Genomic DNA, 25,752 nt, shown 5'->3' on the forward strand with positions numbered 1-25,752 from the left:
TCCCTCCCTCCCTCCCTCCTCCTTCCTTCCTTCCTTCATTTATTTATTTATGGCTGCTTTGGGTTTTCGTTGCTGCGCACAGGCTTTCTCTAGCTGCGGCGAGCGGGGGTTACTCTTCGTTGCAGTGCACCGGCTTCTCATTGCAATGGCTTCTCTTGCTGCAGAGCACGGGCTCTAGGCGCATGGGCTTCAGTAGTTGTGGCGCATGGGCTCAGTAGCTGTGGCTTGTGGGCTCTAGAGCACGCAGGCTTCAGTAGTTACAGCGCTCAGGCTCAGTAGTTGTTGCGCACGGGCTTCACTGCTCCGCGGCACGTGGGAGCTTCCCAGACCAGGACTCCAACCCGTGTCCCCCACATTGGCAGGTGGATTCTTAACCACTGCGCCACCAGGGAAGTCCAGAAGTTATTATTAATTTTGTTAGAAGTGCTGATGATGTTGTGGTTGTTGGGGAATGTGACTCTTTACAGATCAACACTGAAGTATTTAGGCGTGAAATGTCTCGATGTCTGTAATTTACTTAAGTACTTCAGCAGCAATAAGAACAGATGAAGCAAATGTGGCACAGTGCTCACTGTTAAATCTACGTGATGCACATACGGGTGCCCATTATACTATGCTCTCTGCTTTCAAAAATGTTTTAATATTTTCTTAAAAGAAAAAAATTCTTAAAACCCCAGGGCAATCATATCAATCACTGCTTTATAGTCACTGACAATGCAACCGATTTTAATCAGCCAATACGTTGTTTGAACAGAGAACATTCTGTGATAGCTAATGCTGACATCACACAGCAAGAGAGAGCCAAATGTTGCCGAGAAACGAAAAACAGCTGGCCAAGTGGCAAGGCCACCAACAATTCTGTGGCTTTTGCTGAGAACTCTATTTCTGAGCACAGGCCGCCCTCTGAGTGCTTCACAAAGCCAACAACAGCGGTCTGCTTTGGGAAACCTTGCCGGGTGAGAGCCGTTGGTCAACCAAGCACCCAGTGGAGGCAGAGAAGGTCAGTGTGGCAACACTGGCCTGTGTTGCTCCCACAGGCCTGTAAATAAAGCCATAGCTACAGGGCTTCATTTAACCAACCCAGAGCTGTCAGAGAAAAATCACATTACCTGTTGCTTAAAAGACGTGAGGTCTAGCAAGGATGGACAAAGCACCCGCCTTCCTTTTAGGGGCCCCGTAAGTAAAAACATGTCATGAACTCCTTGACGGCAGGGTCCACGCTTTTCCTCTTTGTACCCTCCCCTGACACCTGGCAGAGAGCAGGCATAAATAAGTTTGTTCAGTGAATGAATGAGCTCTGGGTTCCAGATTTGCACACCTCCGCCCATTTGAAAAAAAAATCATGTCAAAGTACAGGCCAAACCTAAGGACCTAAGAAGGTACTGTGGTAAGTGTCTTGGGAGTATTCTGCCCCATCTTTCTGCTTCCTAAGCTTAACTGATTGGATCAACCTACGAACTAGATAGAGCATCACTTGGAATATGAACATTATCCCAGAAGAGATTTTGTGCAGGCACTATAAAGGCCTTTCAATCTTATTAAGACATTAAAAGATGCAACTTTTAAAAGGTATGATCTTAAATGTTTTTGTGGCCCACTATCAACTAAAAGTCAAATGTGATTTGAAGAAAATGGTAATGCATGTGGTTCTCAGTAGACACACCTGCTAATGGAGTCTCCCCATGCTGTGCTTAGGAAGGTGGGGCTGGCTGTCTCCCACAAGCATCTCAATTCACCAGGCTCCCAAACCAAAAGCATTGTTCTTTACAGCCCGTCCTTGTGCCTGTCAGGGTCTCTTTCTCTCAGGGTCTTATTCGAAGTTGCTCGTAGACTAGATTGGACATGTCATCAGCCAGGGTCATGCTTATTCAGTCAACAAACATGGTCTGAGCACCATTCACACCTTCAGCAAACAAAAATTTTCACCGTGAGCTGGGCCATGCCCTAGGTTAGGTGCTGGGGTGTGAACACTGTGTAAGTATCAGATAGAGGGCGAGACTTGGGTAGCAGGAGATAGTGGCAAAGAAGTCAGCAAATAAAGCCCTGCCGGGCTTTGATAGAACAAGTTGCCTCTGGATGGAGCTTGGGGGCCTCCATTCTGTCTGTCTCCTCTTACCTGACCCTGAACATCTGGGATGACCCTCAGCTCAACTCTTGGAGACTCAGCCCAGAGCACAAACCTTCAGTTCCAATGGGCCCTTCTCTCTTTGTCCCCTGACACCCATCATGGTGGCCCCTCCAGGTGTCCCACAGTTTTGTCTTGGGTGGGCCTACTTAGTACCCTCTTCCCCTAGACCCTCAGCATAGGCACATCTACAAGGTAAGGAGTTTAATGGCTTCTTAACACACATTCTCTTGTTTGCTCCTCTCCATCCTCTGTAGGACAGGAATTCTTTTTTTTCTTAATATTTTTTAAATTTATTTATTTGGTTGTGCCGGGTCTTAGTTGTGGCAGGCGGGCTCCTTAGTTGTGGCAGGCGGTCTCCTTAGTTGTGGCATGCTCAATCTTAGTTGTGGCACGCATGTGGGATCTAGTTCCCTGACCATGGATCGAACACTGCATTGGGAGGGCAGAGTCTTATCCACTGCGCCACCAGGGAAGTCCCTAGGATGGGAATTCTTATATATAGTTTCCTGAAAAGAAATGGAGTCTTAGAGAGGTTAAAATTTGCCCACGGTCACATGGCTAGTAAATAATAAACCTGAACTTGAGCCCAGATCTGATTTCCACACAATCATCCACACATCCAGTTACTTTTGTGTGTTTATAAGAATGCCAAGAGTCTTGTCCACAGCAGTTGCTAAACACTTATTGATTGGATTTTCCATTTGCAAAGAGACGCCCTTACCTTAAAATAGAATTGTACTCACTTCCTCTTTAAAAGAAAATTCTAAAAGCTTTAACTCCAAAACAGCCCATGGGAACCTTTAAGGCAAAGACAAGGCCTGAGGATTAGAATAGCAGAAACAGAATGAGGGGCCCGGGCGACAAGTTCTAATTTTACAGCTCTCCTCAGCTTCACTATTTAGCTGTTCTCTTTCTCAGTTACAAAAGAGGGGCAAAGAACAACTGTCACACACACGTCAAAACACACGTCCTTATAGGACCTCAAGGCGACAGTGCTACTACACAGGCAGACCCCACTTTATCACATTTCACAGATACCGTGTTTTTTTTACAAATTGAAGGCTGGTGGCAACCCTGCATCAAGCAAGTCTATCGGCACCATTTTTCCAACAGTATTTGCTCACTTCGTATCTCTGTGTCACTAATTCTCACAATGTTTCAAACTTTCATGGTGATCTGCCATCAGTGATCTTTGCTGTTACTAAAATTCAGTGAAGCCTCAGATAATGGTTAGCAATTATTAGCCACAACGTATTTTTTAAATTTAGGTATGTACATTGTTATTTTAGACATAATGCTAGTGCACACTTAATGGACTACAGCATAGTGTAAACATAACTTTTACATGCACTGCGAAGCCAAAAAATTTGTGTGACTTGCTTTATTGCGGTGGTCTGGAACCAAATTCACAATATCTCCAAGGCACGCCTGTGAACAGTAACAGCCTAGAACATCTCAAAAAAGGGGAAAAAGGGACATGTATTCTCGACTCCTAGGGATGAGATAAGACACTCGGTTAGAATGTACAGTCTTACTATGCACTCACAGCTACCCTGAGGTCCTCTTACTACTGTCAGTATACAATTGGGGCACAGATGGGTTTCGAAACTGGCCAAGGTCACACTGGGACTGAACACAGGCCATCTGAAGTCAGTGCTGGACACTCCGGGGTCCTATGATTTACCTGCTTAACTGCTACCTTAGCTAAGCTGCCCAACTCTGACACTTATCAGCCTTTCAAATGCAGGCAAATGAACTGCTCTGTACCTTGGTTTCTTTATCTATGAAATGTGGATACTAATACATGGATCACTGGAGGATGAGAGATGGGGCTTTGTTGGGTGTATGATAGGGGTTCAACAGAGAGAAGCACAGCTTCTCTGGCCTTGATTGGACTTAATACCACGAACTCTAGTAAAAGAATGCCACAAAAGGGTGAATTCATTCATTCAAAAGTATTAACTAGTTATCTCTATGTGCTAGGGACTGTGCTGGGTACACTGAAATACCCAAGAAAGACTTGGTTCCTGTCCTCAAAGGAATTCTGAGTCTGTAGGGGATTTTGTTTTATATTCAAATGGGTGAGAATCAAAAGAATTTTTATCAGAAAATAAGCTTAAAATGTAATGAAGTAGGATAAACCCTATCAGATACATTTTAGGTCAATAAATAATCATTTAAAAAGAGGTGGCATTATGGGAATAGGCCCTACCATTTATATAAAAATTAGCTATGACAAAGGAGGAATCATAAATTAATGGAGAAAATTATTCTAGAATATGACTGAGATAATGTTGGTAAACTGAGGGGAAATGAATTTAAATCCTTACGCGAACCAGTAGCGTGATAAATCAATGACGGGTTAAAGGGGTGAGTATTTTTTTTTTAAATCTGGATGCAAAGCAGAGCTGCACATTCATCAGACTTCTGCTTGAGGGGTGAGAGGGTAATTTTCTAAACTTGTAAAGAAACAAAAGAAAATCACAAAAGTGACAGACTTGACTGCCTAACAATTCAAAGCTTTTGAATATAAAAAGAAAAAAAAAAAAAACTAAATCAGAAGGGAAACAACAGCCTGGGGGAAATATCTATAGCTAGGCCAGTACAACAGAAAAAGGGCCATTATCTTTAGTATAGAAAGGGTTTGTACAAATTGAAAAGGAAAATATGAAAACCCCAAGAGATAAATGGCAAAATTCAGGAATAAAAAATACAACACGTAGGGCTTCCCTGGTGGTGGCGCAGTGGTTGAGAGTCCGCCTGCCGATGCAGGGGACGCGGGTTCGTGCCCCGGTCCGGGTCCGGAGCCTGTGCTCCGCAGTGGGAGAGGCCACGACAGTGAGAGGCCCGCGTACCGCAAAAAAAAAAAAAAAAACAACAAGTAAACAATTTATAGAGAAGATCGTTCAGCCTTGCTGGAAATGCAAAGCAAAGTACTGAGGCACCATTCTTTGCCTGCTGAATTAGCAAACGCTAAAAGCAATTATAATATCCTGTGCTGGTAAAGGTATTCCTGGCAGCATTGTGACTGGTACAGCCCCACTGAGAAGCAATTTGGAAATATGTATCGTAAGTGAGAAAAAAATGTTCCTACCCACTGACCTAGTGAGATCACTTCTGGGAAACTATTCTTCAAAAATAATTGGGAATATGGAAAGAAAAAAGGCCTTCAATATAAAGATGTTAATCCTAGCATTATCTATAATCATGAAAAACTGGAAGCAATCCAGGGCGCCCTGGGGGAAGGATAGGAGGTTTCCACTCACAGCCTCCAACTGTTGGAATGAAAGCAGTCCTCACTGAGCGAGGTGCCAAGATGACTGTCCTTTGGTGAAAAAGCCCCTCTTCCAAGTCTTAAGCTTTCTCATATTTCCCCCCCTTATTATAAAAAAAAGCACACATGCTTGTACATTTAGTAAGTTTAATTTAGGAAAAAATATCTTTTTAAAACCTATAGTCCCATCACCCAGAGATAAGCACTAACCATATAAACTTTGAGGTTTGTATCTGTATACATCCTGTATACATGCATCCACTACACATATTCGTTAAAAAACAGAATATTGTACATCTGCTTTTATAGCTACTTTTGATATTAACAATATGACAATACTTCCATGCACTTATATGATCTTCTATTACATTACCTGAATTGCTGCACAATATCACCCTGAAGGATATACTGGAGTTTATTTAATTAATTTCCTATGGCTGGACATTTAGGCTGGTGTTTTTGTCTTTTTGTTTTTGCTATTATAAATGATGCTGCAAGGAAAATTCTTGTAGCTAATTCTCTGGATGCAGTTACAATTATTTCCTTAGAATAGATTCCTGTAAATAAAACTCATGGATCAAAGGACATTCAAACCACAAATGTTTCTTAATATATGCCAAATTCTCATGTCTTTACTTATTAGGATCATTTTCTATAGTTTTTAAATGTGTAATAATTTTGTAATCAAAATCAAAATCATCATCATCATATATTATGATAGAAAATGAAAGACTTGTTTTATTTCATTTGTGGCTTTTTTGGCCTTGGTCTTTGAAGACCCTAGGGCAGACACCACCTATTTGCTTATTCAAAATCCATTTCTTCTTTTCCCTTAGCTTAACAGAATCTCAATTTGTCTAGAGCAGGACACTTCCCAGGTGGTAGAGAATGAGAACTGATCTAAGCTGACCGTGGTAAGACATGTGTCTGCCTCTTTTCTTTTCTCCTGTAGGTGGGTGTGGGAGGGTGGCCTAGGGACCCAAGACTGTTAACAGTATCCCAAAAAGAAATCTGCCAAGGGAGTTTACAGGGAGGGTTGTGGTACCACCCTCCTGCCACGAATGCAGATGTGATGGACAGAGCTTAAGAAGCCATTTTATCATCATGAGGAAAAGGACAGTCAAAGAAACAAAACACACAGAGCCCTACACCCAGTATCATGGAACCACTGTACTAATGCTGGCAACTGCCTGCCTTAAGACTTCTCTTTTGTATGAAAAGCATAAGCCTTCTTTGTTACTTGCAGCCAAAAACATTCTAACTAAAACATATCAAAAGAATGATCAATATCCCCCACTGAAAGAAAAATTAGCCTTTTAAATCACAAAGGTAGGAGATAGAGCAATGCTCTCACAACTACACTGAGTTAATGAAGTGCGCATAAGAACACAAATTTGAATTTGAAATGACATAACTGAAAAGGGTCAAAAGCAAATGCCACGTATGGGTCAGGGTTTAGATGGATCAATCACAGGGCACTAGCAAGTCCACCCTGGCCCACTCTGCTTCCTGGCAGAATGTGTTTCCTTCTGCCTGCGAAGAATGAGATGGAGACAAACATCTCAAGGTCATATGCCAGAAATCATCTAAACTTTAACAACTGGTTCATTCTTATACTTGGTTCTCCTTCCTTTGGTCTCTTCAGAAGCCCTTCCTTTTGTCAGAACACGTAAGTCCCTTTTCAACATTCTTCAGTAGGCTGAGGCGTTATGCCCTCTTCAGCGGGTGGACAGAGTCCCAGCTGACCTCTGGGAAAATGTAGCTCCTGTCATTTTGGAAAGCCTATATAAAGAGCAGAAAGTGTCCCCGTAATACTTTCTGGATTGTGGTGTGAAATGGTCCTTATAAAGGGAGCAGTTAAAGACAAAGGTATCTATCTATTTTCCTCCTGGGGGGTAAAAAGAGAAGTGTGTATAAAGTGTTCTTAAATGAAAACATCCACACTGGTGTCCCTTTTTCTAGCCTAGTTATAGTGTTTGATTACCAATTCCCTTTTCAGGTCTGTGGGTGGCTGCTCTGTGAGGTGGAGAATATTCAGCCACAGCTGTCCTCTCAGAAACACACCTTGGGAACCCGTTAGGCCCAAGTTCCTCTGTGCTAACTAATTGCCACTTGTCGGGACTGCCAGCCTCACATCATGGTAATTTATCAGTGTGTGGTTAATAGTTCCCTTCAGAGGGAAGGGGAGAAGTTGATTTGAAACATTCTGCACAAAGGAGACATCTGAGGGCTTCTTTGGTACGGCTTTGTGACAATGGCAGGGCACAGTCACAAAGCGGGACTCCAATGCCGCTGGAGGAGACCGGGTAACTCGGGAAGACAGGGCACCCCTCTGTAATGATAGGACATCTTCTTCCGTCTGGGAAAAATTAGAAGTGGCCACACCTGGAAGCAGGCGCAGCCCAAGGTCTCTTCAGTTCTCAGGGGCACAAAGAATGGAACTTTAACAACTCGTTCTCATTTTTGTTCTGAGTTCTCCCTCCTTTCAATTCTTTTCATTGATACGTTACCCCTTTAACCTTCCTAGCTACTCTGAGTCCTCCAAAGATTGAAGAAATTGTTCCAGGCAGCTGAGAGTAACGCTCAAACCATCCTAGGCTTCCGTGAAGAACTCCAGCCCTGGGTGGGATCAGGGGCAGTTGAGCCAAGGTGGGCCCAGCCAGGACCCTGTCGCTGACAGAAGCCCCCCATCTGACCCTACCCAGCAGTCTGAGGCTTCCAGGCCTATGAGTCTGGATAGGAGACACGTGGCAGGGGAGGCAATGCTCCCACCACCCCTCATCTCCCCACCAGGCCCTTCTTCAGAGGGAAAAGGCATGCAGTCCCCAAGAACCACTTCAGACAGAGGTTCTGGTTAATTACTCTTTCAACAAATCACCATCATGCTTGCTTCCACGTTATAGAAATTCCCTCCGATCCTCACAGCACCTATTCCTCTTCCTCATTTCAGACAATGGCATCACATCATCCATCCATCCCCACCCCAGTCTCTGCCTCCCACATCGACTCACCAAGTGCCACCAGTTTAGCTCCTCAGTATTTCTTAAATCTCTCCCACTCGTACACAAGCCCTCATCATCTCTGATCTAGACTAACACAAGCTAATCTGTCTTGATGCCAGAAAAAAATCCACCTAAAATGAAAATCTGATCATTTTCTTTCTTGGTTTAAAATCTTTCACAGGCCATAGGATAAAGTCCAGAAACTCTGGCGTGACACAGAATGCCTTCCAACAGCTAGCCTCTATCAGCCTTACCCACCCCCAACACCTGGGCACCCTGTTAACAGTGAACCGTTTGCAGCTTCCCTCACACAGCGTCAGGATTTTGCCCGTGCTCCTCCCGTTGTCCGGAGGATGACGGAAAAGGGAAATCCTCCCTGTGGCACGACGTGGAACATCTCATTGTCCGGTGTGCACAGGAGAGGTGAGCTGGAGTTGGAGTCTACACTGAACCCTGGGGAAATGGTTAAGGGCCTAGCTGCATGGGAGGGATTGGGAAGAAATCAAGCTGGAGGGGTAGTGACAAAGAGATCTGGGAAATGGCTACAACAATGGGCCCAAATCGAATCAGAGCCTGGAGATATTCACGTTCCCCATGAATGCTTGCAATGGACTGAAAGTCTGTGTCTCCCTCAAATTCATATGTGGCAATCCTAACCCTCAGTGGGATGGACTAGAATGTGGAGCCTTTGGGAGGTGACTGGGTCATAAGCATGCAGCCCTCATGGCTGGGAATACTGCCCTTATAAAAGAGACCGCAGGGCTTCCCTGGAGGCGCAGTGGTTGAGAGTCCGCCTGCCGATGCAGGGGACACGGGTTCATGCCCCGGTCCGGGAAGATCCCATGTGCCGCAGAGCGGCTGGGCCCGTGAGCCATGGCCGCTGAGCCTGCGCGTCCGGAGCCTGTGCTCCGCAACGGGAGAGGCCACAACAGTGAGAGGCCCACGTACCACAAAAAAAAAAAAAAAAAGAGACCGCAGAGAGCATTCTTGCCCTCTTTTCATCATGTGAGAATACAATGATAAGCTGACAGTCTGCAACTTGGAAGAGCGCCTTCACCTGACTTGACCATGCTAGCTCCCTGATCTCAGACTCCAGCCTCTAGCACTATGAGAGGCTGTCCACAGCAAGGGAATCCATAAACAAGACAAAAAGACAACCCTGAGAATGGGAGAAAATATTTGCAAACGAAGCAACTGACAAAGGATTAATCTCCAAAATATACAAACAGCTCATGCAGCTCAATATCAAAAAAAAAAAAAAGGGAAGAAGACGTAAATAGACATTTCTCCAAAGAAGACATACAGATGGCCAAGAAGCACATGAAAAGCTGCTCAACATCACTAATTATCAGAGAAATGCAAATCAAAACTACAGTGACGTATCACCTCACACGGGTCACAATGGCCATCATCAAAAAATCTACAAACAGTAAATGCTGGAGAGGGTGTGGAGAAAAGGGAACCCTCTTGCATTGTTGGTGGGAATGCAAATTGATCCAGCCACTATGAAGAACAGTATGGAGGTTCCTTAAAAAACTAAAAATAGAATTACCATATGACCCAGCAATCCCACTACTGGGCATATACCCTGAGAAAACCATAATTCAAAAAGACACATGCACCCTAATGTTCATTGCAGCACTATTTACAATAGCCAGGACATGGAAGCGACCTAAATGTCCATCAACAGAGGAATGGATAAAGAAGATGTGGTACATATATACAATGCAACATTACTCAGCCATAAAAAGGAATGAAATTGGGTCATTTGTAGAGACGCGGATGGACCTAGAGACTGTCATACAGAGTGAAGTAAGAAAGAGAAAGACAAATATCATATATTAACACATATATGTGGAATCTAGAAAAATGGTATAGATGATCTTATACCATTTTTATGCAAAGCAGAAACCGAGGCACAGACGTAGAGAACAAACGTATGGATACCGAGGGGGAAAGTGAGGGTGGGAGGAACTGAGAGATTGGGATTGACATATATACACTATTGATACTATGTATAAAATAGATAACTAATGAGGACCTACTGTATAGCACAGGGAACTCTACTCAGTGCTCTGTGGTGACCTAAATAGGAAGGAAATCCAAAAAAGAGGGGATCTATGTATACGTATAGCTGATTCACTTTGCTGTACAGTAGAAACTAACACAACATTGTAAAGCAACTATACTCCAATAAAAATTAATTATATAAAAAAAAAAGAACTGTGAGAGGCTGTTGTTTAAATACCCAGTCTATGGTATTTTGTTATAATAGCCTGAACAGACCAAGACAATGCTCTTCTGAAGCCTCCACCCTCCAGCAAAAAGAATCCTTAGAACTAGGGGCAGGAAGGCTGCTCTATGGATACCCAGTCATTCTCTTCCCCAGGCAGCCTGGCACTTGCTCAAAAGGCTTATGGACACACTGGCCTTGGTGCCGGGGAGAGAATGTGGCGTGGCCTTGACAATACCTACTCCTGTCATGGCCACCCTGACTCCTGGCCCCATTGAGTATCAACTGCCAACAGCAGTGACCCACCCTGAGGCCCTGATTCTGCATCACACTTCTAAGTGACCAGCCAGCTCCCTGGTGGAAAGCTGATTACGCAGGGCCCTTCCTCCAGAGCACACAGTAATTTACCCTCACCAGGACAGACGTATACTACGAACTGTCATGCCTCCCAGCCCCCCAAACCACAAACTTACTTAATGCCTTCTGTACCACACAGCACCACCTCCAACCAACCAACCAACCTCTCTGCAAATGAAATGAAGCAAGGTCTACTCGCCACAGGATTCTTGGTCCTCCCACAAACCTTATCAGAAGCAGCAGCAGGCCTTCTAGAACTCTGCTGTGCTGCCCGCTAGAACACCACGTCTTGCAGAGCTGTGGGACGTGATGCTTCTCCTCAGAGCCGCAGTCCAGGGACTGAGGGATCAGGGATGAAGATGACATCTCCCATGTTTATACCCCGCGAGCTACCCTTAAGATTTCTGCTTCCTGCCCCATGTTGCTGAGCCCTGGCGATCTGGAGATTTTAGTACCCAGGAAAGGATGCTTCTATGAGTGGGTGGCATAAGAGGATGTGTGGCGTGCCACCAGTCCATTTTGGGTTTCTTGGGCTTCTAGGGAACAGCATCCTCATAGGTGGGTATGCAGAGGAGGACAGACGGTGGGGTACCCTTCCTTAGGGGGTTTGTTTGTGGCTGGGTCTGTGGGCTGGAGGCCTCCTTAGAAATGTGCATGTGTGTGTATGTGGTGTACAAACACACATGCATACACACTGGACAAATGAAAGGTGCATTTAGCAAGTTCCCACCAGGGTGGCTGCCTGATTCATCTTAATCCCCCTGTGAAAATAGTCCTTAGTGTACACAGGGAACCCAAGCAACCAAGTCTGTACTAAGCAGCTCTGTCAATTCCCCAGGCTTCTGGAATTCTGTAAGGCCCTCTGGGGACGGGACCACAGCTCTGCATCCTTGGTGCCCAGCACGGTGTCAGCACAGCAGGAGCTCAATAAACACCTGCCCAGCAGTCAGTGGGATGGTCAAGGCAATGGTCTAGAAATTCTTTAGCCAAGATTCCCAAAGCCAGCCTGGCTCCAGCCCTTCCTGGATTTTCAACTCTCTCTTGGATTCCTTGAGATACTCTGACAGTCTTCCAGTAAGTTCTTGCGTCACATAAACTAGGCAGTCTTGCTTTTTGTTTTTGTTTTGTTTTTTTTGGCTGTGTCGAGACACGAGGGATCTTAGTTCCCCGACCAGGGATTGAACCCGGGTCCCCTGCAGTGGAAGCACGGAGTCTTAACCACTGGACTGACAGGCAAGTCCCTAGTCAGTCTTGCTTTTAACCAGTACATTTTCAATACCTACACAGGACTCTCCACCATCCTAAAAGGAAAGCTATTCTCCTAAAACAAGAGGCCCCTTCAATCGGCCAGGTGAGGCCTCTCAGAGGTGGTCAGTCTGTTTCCTCGGTCCTTGGGCTTCTCCAAGTCTGTGGTCAGTCATGCTCTGCTCCTCAACACCTTTTTAACTAGCCACAGAGTGTGTCCCAGACCCCTTGGAAATCAAAGCAAAGCTATAAATGCTCTCCCTAGAAAAAAAGCAACACACACACAAAACACTGTGTGACATTTTAAGGGTTGTGGGGACTCCAAGTTAAGAACTTATGATCCTGTGACATATAAGAAAGATATATCTTGTCTCCCTCCATGGTTCCTGGCTCACAGCTCCTGAGCGCTAAGAGTAATGCGAGCATCTTTTGTCACAATATTTGGCCTCTTGTCCTCAGTTCTGAGTTCAGAGCCATAAAGGTGAAATGGGTATACCTTATTATTCATAACAAGCCCCTTTCTGTCAAAACTGGGTTTATGTCAATGAGGTGACTTTTGCAAAGGACCTAAGGATGGGGGCTGGTCGCCAGGGGAACCAATCATGAATAGAGGGGTGAAACTTTCAGTCCCTCTGGGCAGGGGAGAGGGTTGGAGGCTGAATCAATCACCAGTGGTCAGTGATGGAATGAATCATGCCTAATTAATAAAGCCTCCATAAAACCCTAAAAGGATGGGTTTGGAGAGCTTCCGGGTGGGTGAACATGTAGAGATTTGGGGAGAGTGGCAGACTTCAGAAGGGGCATGGAAGCTCCGTCCTTTCCCCATACCTTGCCCTATGTCTCTTCCAGCCAGCTGTTCCTGAGTTATACCCCTTTATAATAAACTGGTAACCTAGTAAGTAAAATGCTTCTCTGAGTTCTATAAGCAGCTCTAGCAAATTAATTGAAACTTAGGAGGGGGTCATTGGAACCTCTGATCTATAACTGGTTGGTCAGAAGCACAGGTGACACCTTGGGCTTACAACTGAAGTCTGAAGTTGGGGGGATCTTGCAGGACTGAGCCTTCACCTGTGGGATTGGATGATTCCTCCAGGTAGGCAGTGTCAGAATCGAGTTGCATCGCAGGACACCCATGTGGGGTCTGAGAAGTGCTTGGTGCTTCAGGGAACCCCTCCACCCGCCCACCCACATGCATGTTGGAAATTGGGAGCAGAAACCTTTTAAAACTCTTACTGAGCTTGAGTCACCTTACTCCCCCTCTCTGAGGGCTCCAACCAGAGTCAGTGACACTGATGGCTGTCAGACACACCCTGGGTGCAGGGGCGGGGGTGGAGGTGGGGACGACACCTGGGGAAGGAACTACTGGCAAAGCTGCGTCCTGAGGCTACACCTCAGGCTGTGAAGCAGCATTGTTAGAGATGTTTTCCTTCTCTAAACAACATCTCCATTTTCAAGGAAACTGATGTTTCTAAAAGGTCATCTGGTTTGGCAGCCCTGCAGCGCCAGAGGGCAGAAAACTGAAGGCCAGAGAGGAAATCTGCTCAACCAGTAGTAGCAGCACCGGATCCCTCAGCAGGCAATTAACCTACTGAATGAGAAGAGCATTGGACGCGGCACCCACGGCGCTGTGGGAAGGACCACATTACCTTTGTCAGCTGCTGCTCCGAGGAAAACCCCAAACCAAACACCGTGTTGGCTCTGCTGTCGGCCCACTGCCCAAATTTCTGCGATGTTTTGGTGAAAGTCATATTGGGTGTGATTGTGCTGTTTATGATCACCTGCAGCGAAACAGCCCAAAGAGTCGACATTTAAACACTGAATTAGACACCAAAGTAACTCCTTAAAAACTCCTCTGTTGGCAAAGCTAGTAGGTAAAGCCTGCATCCCCACTGTTATATCTGGTCCTGAGTTCTTCCTCTCCTGGCACATCCCACGCTGAGTCATATACACACAACCATGATAACAGGCAATTTCAGAGACTTAAAAACAGACAGTCAGCCTAAAATAAGATCTCACAGGTTATCAGTGGGAGAAAGTCTCTCCTAAGTAGAGAACAGTTTCCAAAACTGCTACTTATTTCCCCAAAGCTGTTGCACATCCGATTGCCCTTAACGGCCAGCCATGTCACATATCCTCTGAAGAACCACGCTGCCTACCTTTTTAAGTGCCTGGAGCCCCCGGGGTCCAGCTCAGACCATTTAAAATTTCCATGAGCAATGGGGGCTTGCTGCTTCCCCACGGAAAAGAAAAGGTACACTCTAATTGGGATAACTTGTGGAGGGTTAATTTACAGACTAATTAGACAGGTGTGAGCTGGGTGTATGGACAGCACAGGGACCTGGTGCTAGCTGCTGCCACCTCTCCTTGGCTTTAAAGGATGAGGGGGTGAAGAGGCTATGGGATGTGGAAGGAGAGAGTCATGGAGCACAGGCTGCCTTAACGAGAGAGGAGACCTTCTGTTGAGGGACACGCCAGCACATGGTGACCTCACAAGAGGGGGAGCCAGTGGGAAAAATGCCCTCGCCTCTGCCTTTCTGACTTCCCGCCACTAGCCAAACCCAACCAGAAGCCAGAGGCCCCGCAAGCCCACTGATGTCATCTGCGGGTCAGGCCCTCAGGGACCAGAGCAGGGTGAAGAAGAGTAGAGGATGAATGTGGAGGTGAAAGGATGATACCCAGCACACAGTACATTCATTCACTCAACAAACATTCAGTGAACATTCACCATATGCCTGGTATTCTGCTAACCAAAGGCACAAAGAGGAAGGAGACAAGATTCCTGGTCTTCAACTTGCAGGTAGTCACGAAGAGGGTAGAGACGTGTAAGTAATCACTGAACAACTGAGCAGTGTTATAAAGTATCAATAACAGGCTCACTCGGCAGAAATCCTTGGCAGCCTGAATACTAAACACTAAATTACTGAAGACTAAAAAACTACTTATATCAGCTCTTAAGCCTTACAACAAGCCTATGAGGTATGACTACCACCTTCATTTCACAGGAGAAACTGAGTTGGCAAGTAGCAAAGCCTAGAGGTAAAACGCAGATTGTCTGACTCAAAGTCCTGTATTCTGAACTTCTGTATGACGTGTTTCTCCTGTTCTTGCCCCAGCTATGAAGTACTGATGCCTTCACCGCACTCCAGGTTGCTTTTCCTTCCTGTGCTAGTCCCTCTCATTCCCAAGACTGTGTGAGCTAAGACAATTTTATCGCATGTTTTTCAGATAACTGAATGCAACAGTTAGTAAAGAGCTCTGCCTGCTGTCACCGGACACTATCAAGAAATGGGGGCAGGGCTTCCCTGGTGGCGCAGTGGTTGAGAGTCCACCTGCCGATGCAGGGGACACGGGAGAGCCAAGTTCAGGACATTGATCCACCAGAAACCTCCCGGCCCCACATAATATCAAGTTGGGAAAGCTCCCACAGAGATCTCTGTCTCAATGCTAAGACCCAGCTCCACCAAAGAGCCAGCAGGCTCCAGAAAAAAAAAAAAAAAAAAAAAAAAAAAGCAAGACAGACAGCTGGGGCAATCAAGCCATTAAAAAGTGGTCAATCCCAGGACCCTCTTCTTTCACTTCCCACTAACATGGAAACTCTGTCCTGTGCTACCCTTGGCTCAGTCCACCAACACCAAATCCTCCTGAGAAGTTGGGCAGATCGAAGCTTCTAAGGACACATTCCTTCTGTGCATGTTCCTCTTGGGTTCCCAAATCATTTCTGGCTAACTGCGCTTGCACCTGGAATCCACCTTATTGCCTGTTTCTCTTTGAGGCTCTGACTCATTTCTGACTTTCACCCTCCTCAAGCATGCAAGAAGAAGTGAAAGGAAGTGGACACATATGACCTTTTGTCTACTCTGGGTCTGCTACGGTTGAATGCCCAGTGCAGTTGTGTGAATGGGAGGGATATTCTGGGGGTGGGGGGTGAGGAGATGGGACCTGAGGGAGGCTTAGTTCTGGGCAGGTGAATGGACCCCACTCTTGTGAGACTGGAGAGAATGAGGTAGGTTGAGTTTGACGGACATAACTACAAGCTCAATGTCACTAGGAATGTGGAAACTGCATTACCATTACTACTATATACTCACCAAATTCAAAATATGTCTGATGATACCAAGGGTGGGGGTGAGGATGTGGGGCAATGGGTGCTCTCACATATTGGCAAAATCACTTTGAAAACTAATGTGGCTTTCTCTGATAAAGTTTAAAATGCACATTCCCTACCACCCAGCAATTCCACTCCTAAGTATATATCCGAGAGAAACCTTTGCATAGGTACACAAGGAGAAATGCACAAGGATGTTCACAGTAGCAGTGTTTGCAAACATAAATGTCCACCACCAGCAGAATGGATAAATTATGGTATATTCATACAACGAAATACTACCTAGCAGTGAAAATTAACCAAAGCTATAGGTATCAGCACGGATGACGACAAAAACTTAAGTTTAAAAAAAGTCACAAAAGAAGACATACAGTATAGGTCTCCGTATGATTCTATTTATGTAAAAATCAAAAACAGGCATAACTAAGTAATATATTTAGGGCAAGGGTCAACAATTACAGCCCTCAGGCCAAATCCAGCCTGTTTTTGTAAATAAAGTTTTATTGGTACACAGCTTCACCCATTCATGTACATATTGGCCTCTGGCCATTTCCTTGCTATTGATACAGAAGAAAAGTTGATGAGCTGTGAAAGAGATTGTACATCTCATAAGAAAATTACTATCAGGCCCTTTAGAGAAAAAGTTTGCCAACCTCTGGCTTAGGGATATATACACAGGTGGCAAAAGTATAAAGAAAGGCAAGGGAATGTTTAACACGAATTTCAAGAAAGTGGTAACCTCTTGCAGAGTGGACGGCAGGTGCCTCTATTAGGGAGAGGTCCAGAAAGGGACTTCTGAAGGACTAGTAAAGGACAGACTTCCTCAATTGGGTGTTGGGTACATGAGTATTTGCTTTGTTATCAGACATTAAATGGCACAGATAAACAGTTAAAAATAAAGCACATGCAAAGCTATAACAAAGCTGTCAGGGAGACGAATCCCCCGTGTGAGCAGAAGCTTGTGAAAAGGGAAGGCTGTGCCCTGTGCATGGCAACACTGGAAAACTGCGTTGGGAGCAGAGGAAGTGGCTGGACCTGTGGGTTCTGGCCTCAGGTAAGCGGGGGGAGGCTCAGCAGACTCTGGGGTCACAGGAGTGGAGGATGTCACCCAGCAGAGGGGACAGAGTTTCAAGGGAAGAGGCCTGGGTAGAAAATGACTTTAGAAGCACCAAGGCAGGGCCTGAGGAGTGAAGGCATGCAGAAGCCAGCCAGGACAGTCAGGAGGGAACAAGGAAGAACGAGGCCTTGGGTGTGGAGAGAAAGGGCACGCGTGGGTGTTCGATGAAGCAGAGGGACTCAGTAGGACCAGAATTGGTGCCTCCCTGGGGATTTGGGAAGGCCGGGGGGTGGGGGAGGAGCAGGGGAGCACCCTTAGAAAGTGAAGCTCAGAAGGATGAAGGGGCTGCTTTAAAGCACAACCTTTAATATGGGCTCCCGACCCCTATGCCCACCTCCTTCCTCTTTTTTGTGAATTCTCTCTGAAACGTTCATGGAGGAAAAAAAAAAGAGACTGCCTAGTAAAAGACTCAGTTCCTGCAGATCACTGGATTCCACTTCTCAGACAATGCACAGAGCACATGCAACCAAGAGGTACCTGGAAGAAGCAAAAAGCTAAGCTCCTCCAGTCCCTAGTGCAGCTCTGGCTTCAGAGGAAGCTGGAGGCAGGCCCCCTGGTTCCTATTCAGGGCAAGTCGCCAAATCCACGGAGATGGAAGTCAGAACGCAGAAGAGGCTGGGGATGAGTTACAGCTATTAAAAGACTTGTTGCCTGCTTCCAGAAAAGGTATTAATAGATGCTTTTATTCTTTTGTTTTAAAACCATAGTCAGGGAAGAAGACCAACATTCATTGAAAATCCTACTGTGTGCTGAGAACCTTCCATATGTCTGCTCCCTTAACAGAAGATGCTCTGTAATTATCCAAAAGGGGAAACTAAGGACTTCGCTGGAGGTCCAGTGGTTAGGACTTCACCTTCCAACGCAGGGGGTGTGGGTTTTATCTCTGGTTGGGGAGCTAAGATCCCACATGCCTCATGGCCAAGAAACCAAAACATAAAACAGAAGCGATATTGTAACAAATTCAATAAAGACTTTAAAAATGGTCCACATCAATGAAGTGAGAGAGTGGCATGACATTTACACACCACCAAACAAATGTAAAATAGATAGCTGGTGGGAAGCAGCCACATAGCACAGGGAGACCAGCTCGGTGGTCATAGCACAGGGAGACCACCCCACCTAGAGGGATGGGATAGGGAGGGTGGGAGGGAGAGGCAAGAGGGAGGAGATATGGGGATATATATATATACGTATAGCTGATTCACATTGTTATACAGCAGAAACTAACACAACATTGTAAAGCAATTATACCCCAATAAAGATGTTAAAAAAATAAATAAATAAATAAATAAAAGTAGGCCCTTAAAAAAAAAAAAAAAAACAAAAGAGGAAACTATACTGATGGGTGGAGGAAGGGACCCTGACGGTGTTCTTGAAACCAATTTCACATTCCCAGATAAAACACCAAACAAGTCAGAGTTTCAGAGGCTTATATCCTCCAAATCGTTGTGATTAGGCAGAACACAGCGGGTGCTGCTAAATATTTGTAGAATGGATGACCTCTAAGGTCTCTTCCAATATAGACTTCTGTGATCCTATAAATAACTGAGAACCCAGGGCAGGGGAGCCATCCAGAGCACCCGGGAGAAACACCTGCTCCAGGCAGGTCTTGTCCACAGGTGCAGGCAATTCCTCATAAGGATGGCAATGATTAACTCAGTCTGTAAAGAGTGCCAACAGCACAATGAAAGCAAGTGCTGCGACTGCTCAATTAACATATGCTCTGGAAATGGAGTCCCTCTATAACGGAGATGGTTGTTCCGCACAAAAACTCACCATCAGTCACACGGCTATTGGTTGCGGCTGTCAGTGATGTGATGGCTCACATCAGCGCTCTGGGAAGCTGGGAGACGGGATGTGCCCTCATGTGGCTCCCATCTGTCCATGCACAGGGCTGACCCTGGGTGACACTCTGAGGTTTTGGTCCTGGTTTCCCTCTTGGCGGTGATCCTACTCTTGCCCACTGTCCCGCTGTGGACACGGCACACCTCCTGCAGGCCTGGAGAGGATGTGGCCAGGCCTGACCTCGTCACCCACCCATGTCTATGGCGTGGCCCACTCTAGCTTGATGCTGAGACTCCAAAGATGGGCTAGGCCCGTTCCTCAAAGAGCACAGTCTCCTGGTAGCCCCCCCACGCACAGATATGGATCCACAGAACCCCCAGGCAATGCTGGAGCTACGCACCACAGTATTTCCACCCACGTATGTCTTGAGCAGCAGCTGCGACTGACACATGAAATACTTCCCTTGGAAGAAGGAAGGAAAGGTCTGCACACAGATTTTTCCTATGATGAGCAGCACCAGAGGCTCTCAGGGGAAGGAGAGGGCTTCCCCGCATCCTTCCCCAAGTAGAGCACGACCGACGCTCGGACAGGGCAGAGGAGCTTGCTATGCCTGGTGTGGAACGACAGCTGCTAAAGCTGCTGGCTGCACCTCCTCCCTTCACGGGGGGCCCGTGCTCTGTGGGCTGCCCGCGGTTGACTCAGCGGCTGAGTCCACTGTGGTCTTTGCTCACAACCACCTCCAAGTCCCTTCCACACCAGCAGCCTGTTCCTGAAGCACATCTACTCCTTCATCTGGGAGGGGCAGAGCGGGCTTCCCCTTCCAGACCGCAGCAGCCTCCCACCTCGGGAGGGACAGCTGGCCCAGAAGCACCAAGCAGAAGACGCGACATGGCCAGGCCAGGAGAGAGAGGCAGGACCGGGGGCCCTAGAACTGCCCAAGGTCAGAGGTGTAGCCCATGGGCCAAGACACCACCCCAAAGGCTAAAAGCATCTGACTGTCAGTCGTCTTAGTTCCTTTAACATTTGGAATCAAAGGCCTAAAACCAAGTGGGGCTGTCCCAACGTGGTGGAACGCAAGGATGAGGATCCAGGGGCAGGGGTGGGATGCAGAGGGGCAGCGGACAAGGGCCCTGGGACAGCGCGGCACTGGCATCAGGTCAGCAGACTGCGCCCTACTCCAGCCCCTAGGGAGGAAGGAGACCCATCTGGATTATTGGGGCAGGGCAGAAGCTGGGGCTGGGGGGATCAGGAACTCAGCCGTGGGTGGCAAGGAGGAAGGTGCAGAAGACCGGGCAGTGTCACGAGCTGCTACCACTCTGGGGAAATCACCATCCGGAGGTCCTTCTCCATGTCTCACCTGACCTGTGGAGCAGCTGGAGGCCCAGGATCTGACCTAGACCTGGCCTGTTGGTTTTGCACATTGTTGCTGAGCAGCTCCAGGTAAGGTCCAGCTGAGCTGAGGAGGCCTGGGGGCCACTGTCTGGTATTCTGTGCTCCAGTTCTCAGCGCAGGACAGTTGCCACCCCCCCGCGGCCCCAAGTGCCAGGCACAGGCACTAAACAACTAAGGCTGGTCCCTACCCACTCCCCTGGGCCTTATGCTGTGTCACAGGACACTCCCTTTCGCAGAACAAGGCCCCGTCACAGTGCCTGTGCCCCGCTAGTAAGGCAGGAACTCTGGGTGGGCTCCTGGAATGCCAGGTGGTGTGGCACTTAGGAGGCGTGGCCAGAGGGCCGCGGGCTCCATTGCTGGATTCCAGTGGCACCCCACAGCCTGGGTTCCCAATTCCCACTTTTTTTTTTTTTTTTTTTTTTTTTTTTTGCGGTATGCGGGCCTCTCACTGTTGTGGCCTCTCCCGTTGCGGAGCACAGGCTCCGGACGCGCAGGCTCAGCGGCCATGGCTCACGGGCCCAGCCGCTCCACAGCATGTGGGATCTTCCCGGACCGGGGCACGAACCCGCATCCCCTGCATCGGCAGGCGGACTTCTCAACCACTGCACCACCAGGGAAGCCCCCAATTCCCACTTTTTAAGTGACTCCGTAACTTGATGGTTCCCCCGCACTGAGCCGGAACTAGCTCTATTCTTCAGCCGGGGGATAGCCCACCCTCCTCCACCCACCTGATTTCTCAGAGCTGGCTCGTTTGGCTCGGACCCCACCACTGTCACAGCCTTCAGGAGCTGCAGACCCGTACAACGCAGTGGCTGACACATTGACAAATTACTCAAAGCCCAGCTAATAGGACTAAAGCGCTTTCTCTACGAAAGTGCATTTTATCTGTATTGAAATACAGATAAAATGCACTTTATCTGTATTTAAGCCCACTCTGTCCTGGGATAACTCAACTGACAAAAGTGCAAACCCATCTCAAGGGATGCCAGATGAACTCACAGAATCTACAGATGAAAGAAAGCAAGTCAGCTTGATTCACCACTGCTAGCAGAACATCCTGGCAAGAGCTGAGAAGATTCCAGCTCAAAAGCACAGAGAAGGAAAGTGGTAATACAATCGCCATATCACCATGTCTCCCAGAAGAAAAGAAATAATAAAGGCATCTTTCAGATAGTCAATCCTCAAACACAAGGTGCCTACCTACTATGCGCCAGGCACTTCTACACTTCCTGAGCGCTCAACAGAACCCTGGTCAGTGGAGGCTTCCCGTGCCTCCTGCTCTGTGGTTGTGGGGTTGTGGAGGGAGAAGCCCACATCCAGGCCCCATTCTACTACCCAGCCCTGACGCAACTCCCCAGGAACGCTGACCTAGAGGCAGATTGCAGGCGAGAGGAGGCCAGTCAGAAGGCTACTACAAAAGTCTGAGCAAGACTGTACCAGGACAAGAGTTATGGCCTTGAAACAAAGCATTAGGTATAAACGTGAGACACTTCAAAGGCAGATTCATTTTACCAACTAAAAAGGGAACAACTGTGCTTTTCCATTTCCTTCTTTCTTTCCGCCCTCCCTCCCTCCCTCCCTTCCTTCCAGCAACAAGTGACTGGGAAGTGAAAATGGAGAGGTGGTTTAGAGGGCAAATCGGGGAATTCAGCTTCAGATACACTGAACTTCAGGTGACAGCAGATTATCCACGTAAAAACGTCCATCAGGATGAACACAGATTAAAGACAGAAAAGAAACTATAAAGCATCAAGTCTACTTTTTTTTCTTTTGTAAACTTGGTGATACATCTACTGATAATCCTTCTTTATTCTGCTCCCATCATAATGTGGCAAAAATATTGAGGAAGACAGCAGAATAATGAAAACACCAGGAAAAAAATTATCTCAAGAAATACTCCAAAACCATTTAATAAAATTCAACTCCCATGCCTAATAACACCAAAACCAGACTAGTTACAATACCCAATGCTGTCGGAGGTGCAATAAACTGGCATTCTCATACATGCTGGAAGACAGAACTCTTCGGAAAGCCATTTGGTAATAACCATCAAGAGACATAAAGCGTTAATATCTTGACCTATAACATTACTTCCATAAATCTATCCTAAGGAAATATCCAAAAAGCAATAGGCATGATGACCAAATGAGGTTATCTGTTTCATGAAGATGCTCATTATCTATAATAGTAAAAAACTGGAAGCCACTTCAGTATCTAACCATAAGGGGAGAGATTAAGGACATTATAGGTCCTTGGTGGAATTATTAAAATAGCATTAAAATGCTACTTATGAAGACAGTGTGCTAACAGGGAAATTTTTTTTAATTGGCCATAATTTTAAATGAAAAAAAAAAGCGGGATCTGTGATTATAAAGACATGATAACAATAACATCTCTGTTAAGGTGGCAGGTTTTGGGGTGCACCCTTTCCCCCCCACTTTTCAAATGTATCGTATTGCTTTTGATGAAAATAAGTGACTTCAAGTGAGCCGGCAAGATGGTACCTTGGCTCCATCCACACTGATGATCCGATAGCTGTTCCTTGTGACATCATAGAAGTAGGAGACTGTGACGGCCTGCTTGCTCGCAGGCACCCAGTTCTTCTTGGTGTTGGGGTCGATCTGGAAAACGTGGGCTCGGGTGGTGAAGATGGGCTGTTCTCTGCAAGAGGAGAGATGGGCGAATGAGTTGATGGAACTTTATGTATAATTTATGATTTCTAAGCCACCTAAGATTTTAATCATTTATGAAGATACATACGCCTGAGAACAATTAAAATAAGAAAAGGGAAGAGAGGAGAAAAAAAGAGACACCAGCAGGAGTAGTTACTGAAACCCAGCACCCTGAAGCTGCGGGGCAATTGGCCTAATGAGAAATTTGCTTAAAAGGCAACTCCCAATCCAAGAACATCGTGTATCTCTCCATCTGCTGGTATCATCTTTAATTTCTTTCATCAGTGTCTTATAATTTTCTGCATACAGGTCTTTTGTCTCCTTAGGTAGGTTTATTCCTAGATATTTTATTCTTTTTGTTGCAATGGTAAATGGGAGTGTTTTCTTAATTTCACTTTCAGATTTTTCATCATTACTGTATAGGAATGCCAGAGATTTCTGTGCATTAATTTTGTATCCTGCTACTTTACCAAATTCATTGATTAGCTCTAGTAGTTTTCTGGTGGCATCTTTAGGATTCTCTATGTATAGTATCATGTCATCTGCAAACAGTGATGGCTTTACTTCTTCTTTTCCGATTTGGATTCCTTTTACCATAATTCAAAAAGAATCATGTACCACAATGTTCATTGCAGCTCTGTTTACAATAGCCAGGACATGGAAGCAACCTAAGTGTCTACTGACAGATGAATGGATAAAGAAGATGTGGCACCTATATACAATGGAATATTAGTCATAAAAAGAATATACGGCCTTTATTATATTGAGGAAAGTTCCCTCTACACCTACTTTCTGCAGGGTTTTTATCATAAATGGGTGTTGAATTTTGTCAAAAGCTTTCTCTGCATCTATTGAGATGATCATATGGTTTTTCTCCTTCAATTTGTTAATATGGTTAATCACATTGATAGATTTGCGTATATTGAAGAATCCTTGCATTCCTGGAATAAACCCCACTTGATCATGGTGTATGATCCTTTCAGGGAAGGGGAAGGGTAAGCTGTAACAAAGTGAGAGAGTAGCATGGACATATATACACTATCAAACATAAAATAGACAGCTAGTGGGAAGCAGCCGCATAGCACAGGGAGATCAGCTTGGTGGTTTGTGACCACCTAGAGGGGTGGGATAGGGAGGGTGGGAGGGAGGGAGATGCAAGAGGGAAGAGATATGGGAACATATGTATATGTATAACTGATTCACTTTGTTATAAAGCAGAAACTAACACACCATTGTAAAGCAATTATACTCCAATAAAGATGTTAAAAAAAAAAAAAGAGGGAAGAGATATGGGAACATATGTATATGTATAACTGATTCACTTTGTTATAAAGCAGAAACTAACACACCATTGTAAAGCAATTATAATCCAATAAAGATGTTTAAAAAGAAGGCAACTCCCGGTGCAAGAAGGCAACTCCCGGTGCGGTGTTTTTGCATCTCTGTCAAGTGTCCTATTCTTTTTCTGACATCCTGTTGGCATTTTTAGGATTTTGCAACAAATTCACTGGGGAGCGGGGAGGACTATGCAACAGTTTTAGGATTTTGCAAACCATTTGTGACTTCATATTATATTTCTACTAAATACTTCTCAGATTTGCAGCATTTTATGAATGATGCATTCATTTATAACTGACCAAGCCTTAAAGTTTTATGTTTCTAACTTATAAATCTTTGGGTTTTATGTAATGTTCATCAAATCTATCTCTTTTGTTTATTCTTGCCTCTGTATTGTTGTTGCTTTTTCACTCACATGCCTGTAAATTCTTCATGCAATTATTAACCGAATTAGCACAGTATCTATGTTTCTTTCTGTTGAGTGAGGAATTAATTAGATCTTGACAATAAGCACTAATAAGGCAGGTGGATAAAAATTGTAATGGATTTCACTGCATTTCATATTTTAAGGTATCTACTTCACAGAGTAACACAAAATAAATCATAGACTCATTACAAAATATCATTTTTTTTAATATAATTATTTTTGAAGAAAGGGTCTTCAGGCAAACTGGCTCGAAAATCCTTTTAAGTGGTCCAAAATAAGACAAAATGGTGGGGGGGAAGCCAGCAGGATGTAAAAATAATCCCATCATTCGTAAAATACTATAGATTTAATAAGCACTTATTAGAGGTATAAAATTAAATCAAAATCAGAAAAATTATTTTTTTTTAATCCTCACAATGTCAAAGAGATGACATAAAAGGACACCCAAGCGGAAACAAAAAATAAAATCAAAAGGAAAAGTGAATTTTAAGTGTTCCCGTCTCTCGATGGAGTGGTTTTAGGTAAAGCTGTCTTTCAACCCATCCTGGCTATAGAAGGCTCATTAAAGAGAGAAACTTTTTCCTAGAAAAGCAAATTACTATTTATTTGAGCCTCATGCAAGGAATACTGAAGAACACCACGAATACTGGCATTAACCATCAATTGTGGTTGTAGAT

General features: G+C 45.5%; 1 protein-coding gene across 2 annotated transcripts in view; it reads right to left on the reverse strand.

The window, feature by feature from the left end:
- HOMER2 (homer scaffold protein 2) overlaps positions 1 to 25,752 on the reverse strand; it is an 88,333-nt gene that overhangs the window by 15,914 nt on the left and 46,667 nt on the right. For both annotated transcript variants that reach the window (XM_007470058.1, XM_007470057.1), the window contains exons 2-3: positions 23,143 to 23,299; positions 13,886 to 14,017 (exon numbers count right to left, since the gene is read on the reverse strand). In XM_007470058.1, the coding sequence (XP_007470120.1) occupies positions 13,886 to 14,017; positions 23,143 to 23,299 (289 nt within the window). The remainder of the gene's footprint in view (positions 1 to 13,885; positions 14,018 to 23,142; positions 23,300 to 25,752) is intronic.

This window comes from Lipotes vexillifer, unplaced genomic scaffold, assembly GCF_000442215.2.
Source record: "Lipotes vexillifer unplaced genomic scaffold, Lipotes_vexillifer_v1.1 scaffold532, whole genome shotgun sequence".
Lineage (NCBI taxonomy): Eukaryota > Metazoa > Chordata > Mammalia > Artiodactyla > Lipotidae > Lipotes > Lipotes vexillifer.